General features: G+C 51.2%; 1 protein-coding gene across 1 annotated transcript in view; it reads left to right on the top strand.

The window, feature by feature from the left end:
* The first annotated feature begins 2,758 nt into the window (after positions 1-2,758).
* Positions 2,759-10,618, top strand: part of INTS1 (integrator complex subunit 1) — a 38,078-nt gene continuing 30,218 nt past the window's right edge. The window contains 11 exon segments of the mRNA XM_087912860.1: positions 2,759-2,938; positions 3,721-4,005; positions 4,469-4,665; positions 5,432-5,569; positions 5,664-5,823; positions 6,716-6,821; positions 6,983-7,169; positions 7,335-7,480; positions 8,803-8,944; positions 9,947-10,123; positions 10,250-10,358. Of these exon segments, the coding sequence (XP_087768986.1) occupies positions 2,881-2,938; positions 3,721-4,005; positions 4,469-4,665; positions 5,432-5,569; positions 5,664-5,823; positions 6,716-6,821; positions 6,983-7,169; positions 7,335-7,480; positions 8,803-8,944; positions 9,947-10,123; positions 10,250-10,358 (1,705 nt within the window). The 5' untranslated portion in view covers positions 2,759-2,880.

Raw genomic sequence — 10,618 nt, 5'->3', positions numbered from 1 at the left:
AAAAAAAAAAGGAGAACTTCGAGTCGGAGTCACTGGAACTGACCTCTTGAGGAGTCCCTGGCATTTGGGTCAGCAGCCTGGGGTTCACTGAGATTCCCTCTTACACCGTTGGGTGAACTTGGACGGTGGGCGTGGTGAACCTTCTCAATTCTCCGCCGTTTAATATCCTGGGTGATGAAGGCTGGAGGCGGAAGGAATTCCTCCCATCAAAATCTGGGAGCGTATCTGCCAGGTCGTTCTGAATGAGAAGCGTCACAGATCTCTCTCTCCCAGTTGTAGCCTAGAGGGGACGTCTACGGAGATTCTCAGCCCTCCAAGTCGTGGTTTTGTCCCCACGGTGCTTTTTTTCCAAGAGGCAGGTGGGCTTTCTGGTTTTTCTTGGAAGACGTTTCGCTTCTCCTCCAAGGAGCTTCTTTAGCTCGGTCTGGATCCGTTCATCCATCCACCATCCAATCAGAGCTGAAGAAGCTTCTTGGAGGAGAAGTGAAATGTCTTCCAAGAAAAACCAGGAAGTCCACCTGCCTCTTGGAAAAAAAGCACTGTTGGGGAAAGAAGGAAAGAAGGGGAAGGAAAGGAACAGAAAGGAAGGAAAGGAGAAAGGAAGGAAACGAAAGGACAGAAGGAGAAGGGAAAAAAGGAAAGAAGGGAACAGAAAGGAAGGGAAAGCAAAGGAGAAAGGAAGGAAAGGAAAACGTCTATGGAGGTTCTAAAATACAGAAATTTGTGTACCTCTGTTCTCTTACTGGCCTAAGACTCCATCTCAAAGCCAGATGTCCTGAATTCTTACCTCCGTGTCAAAGTATTTTGCTAGCATTGTTGGTAAAACCCACAATTGTGAAGGGTGATATTTCACCTTGTAACAAACCTGCTTCATTCCTTACAGGTAAATTAACACTTCCGAAGCACCAAGAACTGAGCCCAAATGCCCAGCCCTTATTATTATTAGCCATCCTTCATTCTCTCTACCATTGGATGCTTTGGTCATTTAACCAAGTTTGCAACTTTACCAAGGGTAGCCTTGCAATATTCTGCTGCACTGCTTTTAAATTTCGGGATTTAGAAGAGTTTGCTGCAGAATCCTTGCTAATGGGGCAGGTTTAATTCTCTTGCCACATTAGTGTGAGAACGTGGGGTGTATTTCTCAGCATTACTCCGAATTAGGGAGGGCATTTCGCCCCTCTCTGTATCACCCTCAGAATGAATGAATGTACTGTACTAAAATGCACAGATTTCTACTTCAGGAAATCCAATTTGCACTAGTTTTCCCACCCACAGTTTTCCCAACTGCTGGGGTTTGGGGAATTTTGTTTTCCCCTTAGTAAAAAACAGGGAGGTTTCCCTCCTTGCTCAAAGCTGTCGAAAATTCCTAGCAATGCTCAAAACCACAGCAGGTTTTTAGTGCTACTGCCAGTAAAACCACAACGGGGTTAGCTAAGCCTTTTTTTGGACTACCCACTTTTTGTGAAGCCAGCTATGGACCATCACCGTAAAGATGTCCAGCAGAATTCCTCATTTAGCTGTCCTGTGACTTTTGGGGTGGGGGGTACCAGAATGGCAGGGGTAGCCAGACAAATCAACAAATATAATATATAGCAGTGCTGATTAAGTGCGACAAGTTGGAGACATGTGGACTTCAACTCCCAGAATTCCCCAGCTTGGAAGTTGAAGTCCACACGTCTCCAAGTTGTCCAGTTTCACCTACACTGCTGTACATCAACATCTGCTGTGTAATTTTGTGGTGCATTGGAAGAAAAAGGAAATGTGAACTTCATCTCTCTGGAGCAGTTGCTTTATTTTACATATATATATATATATATTTATATTCTGCTTGATTCTTTTCCCAGAGTTTCGGTACCAAGAAAGAAATAAAATACAATGTGATGTGTTCTTTGTCTGTGGTCTGGCTGTTTCGCCTCCCCCACGCATCCCAAACCAACCCCTCCAGTCATGGCAGGTGAAGATCAGCTCCTTTCCAGCCATAGACAGTTCCCAGCACTGCATTTCGTCCAATCTGCAACTGCGAAACACCCTCCATCGATTGGCCACGCATTCCAATGTTTGCAACAAAAACATCCAGGATCTTTAACGGCCATAGTACTGCAGTGGTTAGAATGCAGAATTGCAGGCTGACTCTGCCCACTGCCAGCGGTTCGATCCTGACCAGCTCCAGGTTGATTCAGCCTTCTGTCCTTTCCAAGGTCGGTCAAATGAGGAGCCAGATTGTTGGGGGCAAGAGGCTGACTTTGTAAACCACTTGGATAGGGTTGTAAAAGCACTGTGAAGTAGTGTATAAGTGCAACTATTTTTAAGAGCTGCGGTTGTGCACTGGTTAGAATGCAGTATTTACAGGCTGAATCTGCCCAATGCCAGGAATTCGATTCTGACCAGCCCAAGGTAGACTCAGCCTTCTGTCCCTCCGAGGTCAGTAAAATTCAGACCCAGTTTGTTAGAGACAAGAGGCTGACTCTGTAAACCGCTTAGAGGGGGCTGTAAAGCACTATGAAGCTGTATATAAGTCTTAAGTTCTATTGCTATCATTAAAAACATGCAGTTATCCCTCTCAGCCGCGCGGGGTCGCTGTGCTCGTCCCTTTGCCCCACAGGCCCCGGGTTGTTCGTCCGATTCTGCTCCGTTAAAGCGAAGAAGCTTCAGTTCGACCTCCTGGCCACCGGTGGTAGCCGAAAAAGAAAACGCTCTCCTTCCTAGAGGGGCCGCTTTCGGGTCGCAACCAGCGGGACTTCCGGTTTATCTTCCCATCTCGGCTGTCCGAAGCGGAGAAACCGGCAGCTCCGCGATCCTCCCCTCCCTTCCAGGGACGCCCCCCCTCCACAAATCCCCCCTCTTTTGGGGGGAGGACCGCCCCCCTCCCCCGCCGCGAAGATGAACCGGACGAAGCCCGCGGCCGCGCGCCGCCCCAGCGCCGTCTCCAAGCCCTCCGGTAAGGGGGCTGGGGAAAGAGGGGAAGGGTCCCCCCCGTCGCTCCCCATCTGTGGGTGGGTGGGCGTTCGTGGCGGTGGGGGGTCTCCTCGCGAGGAAAGGCCTGGAAAGGAAGGATTTGGGGGGGGTATCCCCCCCAGAAGACGCGTGTCGGGGGGGCACGTGTGAAAGGGCAAAAATAGCGGGGTCTCCAAAGGGGAGGGGTCCCCCACCTACACCCCCCCGTCTATATGTGTGTCAATGGCTAGAAAACAAAAATTAAAATGGATTAGATGTAGTTATAAAGCAATAAGAGAAGCTGGTGAAATATACATACGTGTATGTATATATACATAGATATACACGTATACCTGTATATACATACTATATATACTACTATACATACATACATACATACATACATACATATATATTTGTTTTCGTAGATTTTCACGGGTACAGGTATGGAGGTCTTGACGTATTTGCCAAGACCTGCATACATACATACATACATACACATATATATATACACATACATACATATACGTATATACGTACATATACATACACGTACGTACGTATACATACATACATACATATATATTTGTTTTCGTACATTTTCATGGGTACAGGTATTCAGGTCTTGGCGTGTTTGCCAAGACCTGCATACATTCATACATATATACATACACACACACACACACACACACACACACGTATAAATATAAAGAAAGAGGCATGGGGCTCCCCACAATCTTACCTGATCTCTTCCTCCTTCTTCTCCCCCCCATTGTCCCGTCTTAGGCCACCCTCCTCCGGGGGACTTCATCGCTTTGGGCTCCAAAGGCCAGGTGGGAGAGTCCAAGGCGACCGCCACCTTGCTCAAGCCGACATCGTCCGGGTTGCCCTCCGAGCGGAAGCGCGAGTCGGCGACATCTGCTTTGTCCAGCACCTCCGGGCTGGCCAAGCGCCCTAAACTTTCCTCCACGCCCCCTCTCAGCGCCCTGGGACGTTTGGCCGAGGCCGCCGTGGCTGAGAAGCGAGCCATTTCGCCTTCCATCAAAGAACCGTCAGTCATTCCTATCGAAGGTAAACTCTAGGGCAGCGGCAGATATTGATCAATGTATTTTATCGGGTAGGTATTGAGCGATTGTCTCCTCACCATCAGGAGGGCTGTGAGTTTGATCCTAGAGAGAGGCAGATATTTCTCTCTCTGTGTTCACAATGAGAATATATCTGCTGAACAAAACTCTGCACTGGCGATAGGAGAGGCAACCGGCCAGTAAATACTCAGCTCCATTCAGTTGCCAAGACTTCACCCTGATGCAAGGGGTTACAGGGTCTTTAAAAGAAGATGATGATGTATTGAATGGTTTTTCTGATAGTTTGATATGCCCATTGGCTAAACAGAATTTTAAAAAATGGAATATATTGGGGCCTGGAACCCAGTAAATCTTGCCATTGTAGCCGTTTACAATACCCAGCTGTGGGTGGGTGTTTTAGTGGGAGTTTGGGCTGCCCAGCAGCTGCCGCGATTTCCCTTTGCTGACAGTGGCCCCCAACGCTCTGCTGGACGAGATCGAGTCCGCCGAAGCTGAAGGCAACGATGACCGCATCGAAGGGGTGTTATGCGGAGCCGTGAAGCAGCTGAAAATGAATCGGGCCAAGCCTGACATCACCCTCTACCTGACTTTGATGTACCTGGCGAAAATCAAGCCAAACATCTTCGCCACGGAAGGCGTGATTGAGGTGAGGGGCAGGCAGAACTGGAATAACAGCATTGGGAGGCACCTCGGAGGTCATCTAGTCCAGGGGTCGCCAACCTTTTGGACCTCAGGGACCACCACACTCATCATTTTAAATCCCGCTTGGACCACTGATACGGATTTTGACTGGGGGTGGCTTGCGGACTTTGGTGGGAAAGTCGGTTCCATATTCCAAAGCTGCAGGAGTCACAGGACCGGCCCTTTGGTCATCCCGGAGCAGCTATTCCTCCACTCAGGTGCACCGGCCTGCTATGGACTGGAGAAGCTGCTCTGGGATGACCAAAGGGTCAGTCCTGTGACTATTGCAGCTCTGGAATAGGGGACCGACTTTCCCACCGACGTCCGCAAGCCACCCTGGGGCGGATTTCCCTCCCCTGCCGTTGGTCTTACCTTCCAGTTCTAGCTGGTGTGGCTCTGCTCAAGGGTTGCACTCGGCTGAAGGTTGGGGGCCCTGTGGGTGGCGCAGCCTTGTGTTCCCGCACAGCCTGGATTAATTGCTTTGGGGGCGACATTTCTCTGGGGACCACCAAAATGTTCTCCTTCTCCGGGGCAGCCCCACCTTACACAAGGGGTCTTATCCCTGATCCCCAGGCAGGTTCTTTAAACAAAATGGAGATACACCCTCCCCTTATCAGTTCAAGAGTGGCCCAGCTCTGCTTCCCTGTCCAGGCCCGTTGCGAAGGTTCTCCAGCGGGACGGGCATTCCGACTGGCTTTTTTCTCATGCTCAGGAACCTTTTGCTTCCCCAGGCGCTGTGCAGCCTTCTCCGCCGAGATGCCTCCATCAACTTCAAAGCCAAAGGGAACAGCCTGGTGTCCGTCTTGGCCTGCAACCTTCTCATGGCGGCTTATGAGGAAGACGAAAACTGGCCTGAGATATTTGTCAAGGTGGGCCGACGGGGAGGCCGTGCTTTTCTAGGGCTGACGAAGGGAACGCGGGGCCCTTCATGGAAGAGACGGTGGTGCCTTCCCCCTTCTCTAGGTTTACATGGAGGATTCGCTGGGGGAACGGATCTGGGTGGACAGCCCTCACTGCAAGACCTTCGTGGAAAACATCCAGACGGCTTTTGGCACCAAGATGCCCCCGAAAAGTATTATGTCGCACGGAGAGGTTGGACGCGGTGGAGGAGACCTCAGTGCTGGTAAGAGGACTTCTTGGGAGCAGATGAAGATAAAAGTAGGGTTTGGGAAGGGAGGGAGAAAGGAAGTAAAAATGAGAGAGACGAAGGAGAGTGAAAGAGGAACGAAGGGAGGGAGGGAAGGAGAGAGGGAAGGAAAAGGAAGGAAGGAAGGAGAAAGTAAAAATGAGATGAAGGAGAGTGAAAGAGGAACGAAGGGAGAGGGAAGGAAAGAGAAGGAAGGAAAGGAAGGAAGGAAGGAAGGAAGGAAGGAAGGAAGGAAGGAGAAAGTAAAAATGAGAGAGGTGAAGGAGAGTGAAAGGAGCAAAGGTAGAGAGGGGAGGAAAGAGGGAAGGAAGAAAGGAAGGAGAAAGTAAAAATGAGAGAGAGATGAAGGAGAATGAAAGAGGAACGAAAGGAGAGAGGGAAGGAGAGGGAAGGAAAAGGAAGGAAGGAAGGAGAAAGTAAAAATGAGAGGGGTGAAGGAGAGTGAAAGGAGCAAAGGTAGAGAGGGGAGGAAAGAGGGAAGGAAGAAAGGAAGGAGAAAGTAAAAATGAGAGAGAGATGAAGGAGAATGAAAGAGGAATGAAGGGAAGGAGAGGGAAAGAGGAAGGGAAGGAAAGAAGTTGGATTGTAGGATTCACCTGCTTTAGGATTTGACGATATTAGGTTGAAACCGTGGTGCATAACCCTTTGCTATGGTTGATTAAATAGATGCAACATTAAACTGTGGTTAGTAAGAGGCAGGGACAAAACCCTTCAGGAGCCTACAGCCATACCTGCAGAGAGTGGGTGGGCCGGGGTTCAAAGCCGTTTAAAGATAGTTGTGTTCCCTGTAAACCATGGGTCCCTGGGACCTTTGAGTGCAGACTGTGATTCTCTGAGATGACCGTGGTTTTCGCTTGTGGCTTACTAGGAAACAGCCCCCATCCTTCTGTTCCAGAGGAAGAAGACAGTCAGAGTGAACTGTTGATAGCCGAGGACAAAATGAGCCCTGAGCAGGAAGCCCACCTGATGCCCAGGTAGCACCTTCTTCTCTTGCTGCTTGTGTTCCTGTATCCCCCGGGAAAGTTACATACGGATATTAAAACATGTTTCTAGGTTGCAACGTCCTGGACTAAGGTGGGAGCGCCTCCTAGGAGCACCGGGTCAATTTGCAAAAGGTGCCTCTCTTTTGGCCCAGGTATGACGACCTTGCGGAGAGTGTGGAAGAATACGTTCTGGACATGTTGCGGGACCAGCTCAACAGACGCCAGCCGATGGACAACGTCTCCCGGAATCTCTTGCGCCTTCTGACCGCCACCTGTGGCTATAAGGAGATCCGGCAGATGGCTGTGCAGAGGCTGGAAATGTGGCTGCAGAACCCCAAGGTAAGGAGGGCCTAAGGATCTTGTCCAGAGAACCAGGTGAGGGTTGACGCAGGTCTCTTTTCTTTTATGTACACCGAGAGCACTTGCACCAAAGACAAATCCCTTGCGCGTCCAATCACACTTGGCCAATAATGCTATTCTGTTCTGTTCTGTTCTGTTCTACAGCTCACTCGACCAGCCCAGGACTTGCTCATGTCTGTCTGCATGAACTGCAACACTCACAGCTCCGAGGACGTGGAGGTGGTCTCCAACCTCATCAAGATCCGCCTGAAACCCAAAGTCCTCCTCAATCACTACATGCTCTGCGTCAGGTGGGCAGAGAGAAATGGGCAGAGCGGGATCACGGAATGAATGATCCGGGCCAGGCCAAAGCCGGGGGGGGACCCTCCTCCGTAATGGAGAAGGCCTAGTGGGTGGTGGTCTGGATTGTCCCATCTTAAAACTTTGGAAGACCCGTGGGTTTCGATTCCCAGAATTCCCCAGCCAACCATGCTGGTTAGGGGATTCTGGGAGTGAAGCCCACAACAGCAAAAGATGTTGAGACTCTGGAAAGAGTGCAGATTGAACAGATAAGCAGAGTTGGAAGGGACCTTGTAGGTCATCTAGTCCAACCCCCTCCCCTACCCAAGCAGGAGACCCTACAGCATTTCTGACAAACGGCAGTCCAATCTCTTCTTGAAAGTCTCCAGTGATGGCGCTCCCACAACTTCTGAAGGCAACTTCTGTTCCATGGGTTGATTGTTCTTCCTGTCAGAAAGTTTCTCCTTATTCCCAGGTTGAATCTCTCCTTGATCAGTTTCCATCCTTTATTCCTTGTCTGGCCTTCAAAGGTGCTTTAGAAAATAGCTTGACCCCCTCCTCCTCCTCCCTGTGGCAGCCCCTCAAATATTGGAAGGCTGCTCTCCTGTCTCCCCTGGTCCTTGTCTTCCCTAGACTAGCCAGGCCCGGTTCCTGCAACCGTTCTTCACATGTTTTAGTCTCCAGTCCCCTCATCATCCTGGTTGCTCTTCTCTGCACTTTTTCTAGAGTCTCAACATCTTTTTTATAATGTGACCAAAACTGGATGCAGGACTCTAGGTGTGATCCTTAGGTGTGCAGAGAAAAACAATGAAGATGGTTAGCGGACTGGAGGCCAAAACCTATAAAGAACGGTTGCTGGAACTGGGCATGGCTAGTTTAGTGAAGAGAAGGACTAGGGGGTGACATGATAGCAGTCTTCCAGTATTTGAGGGGCTGCCCCGAAGAAGAGGGAGTCAAGCTATTCTCCAGAGCGCCAGTGCAGGACAAGAAGCAATGGGTGGAAACTAATCAAGGAGAGAAAAACCTAGAACAAAGGAGAAATTTCCTGACAGATCCATTAAGCAGCGGAACAACTTGTTGTAAATGCTCCAACACCGGAAGGTTTTTAAGAAGAGATTGGACAGCCATTGGTCTGAAGCGGGTGCAGGGTCACCTGCCTAAGCAGGGGGTTGGACTGGAAGACCTCCAAAGTCCCTTCCAACTCTTGTTATTCTATATTCTAAGTCTTAAAAGTTGCTAAAGTTGGACAATCCATTGGGAGGCGCGTCTTCCACCCGGCGGCTGACTGGGGCTGGGGAGAAGCCTCACCTCTAGATACGGCGGCCTCTTCCAGGGAGCTGCTGAACGCCCACCAAGACAACCTGGGAACTGTAGTGAAGTCGGTGATTTTCAACGAACTGTCCAACGCCAGGAACCCCAACAACATGCAGATCCTGTACACGGTCCTTCAGCACAGCCCGGAACTGGCGCCAAAGGTACGTTGGGGGTCCAGGCCCAGCTTCAGCCGGGGGGGGAGACTCCAAAGAAGGGAAGACCCCCCACACACACACACACACTGGCTTCCCCTTCCTTGCTCCTCCCCCCCCCCCCAGCACTTCTGGGGCTTTGCGCTCCTCCCGTCTCACCTGACCGCTCCATTTGGGGAGAGCCGATGGAGGGACAAGCTGAGTTCCCGGCTCCTCTGAATTTTGGGATAGCTCAGGGCCACCGTTCTTGTGAGGAAGGGGGGAGGTTTATCCCCTTGGGGGGGTCCCAGCAGCTGACCCCCCCTCTGGAGGACCTGTCAATCTTTGTCATCAGGAGAGCGATAATTTCTGCAAGAAAACTTTCTCGAAAGCCCTTCTGGGTGGTTTTCGTTGCATGGACCCCTCGCTGTCATCGAAAATCAGCTCGCTTGAGGGGGAATTTTGTCCTGGCGCTGATTGTCATGTCTTTCTTCCTCTCTCTCCCTCCTCCCCTCCTATGCTTTCTCTCCTCATCTTCTCTCTTCTTTCTTCCTCTTCTTTCCTCCTCTTTCTTCCTCTCTCTCCCTCCTCCCCTCCTATGCTTTCTCTCCTCATCTTCTCTCTTCTTTCTTCCTCTTCTTTCCTCCTCTTTCTTCCTCTCTCTCCCTCCTCCCCTCCTATGCTTTCTCTCCTCATCTTCTCTTCCCTTCTCTCTTCCTTCTTCCTCTCTTTCTCCCTCTCTCTCCCTCCTCCCCTCCTGTGCTTTCTCTCCTCATCTTCTCTCTTCTTTCTTCCTCTTCTTTCCTCCTCTTTCTCCCTCTCTCTCCCTCCTCCCCTCCTATGCTTTCTCTCCTCATCTTCTCTTCCCTTCTCTCTTCCTCTTCTTTCCTCCTCTTTCTCCCTCTCTCTTCCTCCTCCCCTCGTATGCTTTCTCTCCTCATCTTCTCTTCCCTTCTCTCTTCCTCTTCTCCCTCTCCTTTCTCCCTCCCTCTCCCTCCTCCCCTCCTCCGCTCCCTCTCCTTTCCTCCTCAGTTCCTGGCCATGGTCTTCCAAGACTTGCTGACCAACAAGGACGACTACCTGAGGGCCTCGCGGGCCCTCCTGCGGGAGATCATCAAGCAGACCAAGCACGAGATCAACTTCCAGGCTTTCTGCCTGGGGCTCATGCAGGAGCGGAAGTTGGCCCAGTACGCGGACATGGAGTTCAAGGTGATGAGGCGCTCCCCGCGGTCCTGAGTCGAGGACCGCCTGTCTCCCATGTCCCCCACGAGATCCGCTCCCGCCGCCCTCCCTCCCTCCCTCCCGCGGGCGTTTCTAACCCTCTCGCTCCCTCAGGATCGCTTCGTCATCCACATCACAGACCTGCTGGCCGTCTCCATGATGCTGGGTATCACCGCCCAGGTGAAGGAAGCCGGCGTGGCCTGGGACAAAGGCGAGAAGAAAAGTGAGGCTTCGCTTGATGACTCGGGGGTGGAGAGTCCCCAACCCTCACCTGTGGGGTGGGGACGGGGGACAGCGACGGCGCTTAGGCACCCATGCTACCCTGTAGTGCTCCTGAGTTCCCCAACGCTTTCTCTGGCTTTGCACACCGGTGGGAGGTAGGAGCAGGGGTCTCCAACCTTGGCAGAGTTGCGGACTTCAACTCCCAGAATTCCTCAGCCAGCTCTGGGAGTTGGAAGCGCACAAGTCTTAAAGTGGACACAC

The sequence above is a fragment of the Pseudonaja textilis genome, chromosome 14 (genome assembly GCF_049901715.1).
Source record: "Pseudonaja textilis isolate UNSWEBS1 chromosome 14, rPseTex1.2, whole genome shotgun sequence".
Taxonomy (NCBI): Eukaryota; Metazoa; Chordata; class Lepidosauria; order Squamata; family Elapidae; genus Pseudonaja; species Pseudonaja textilis.
Note: the sequence above shows the minus strand (reverse complement) of the source record. Positions and strands in the feature narration are given on the sequence as shown.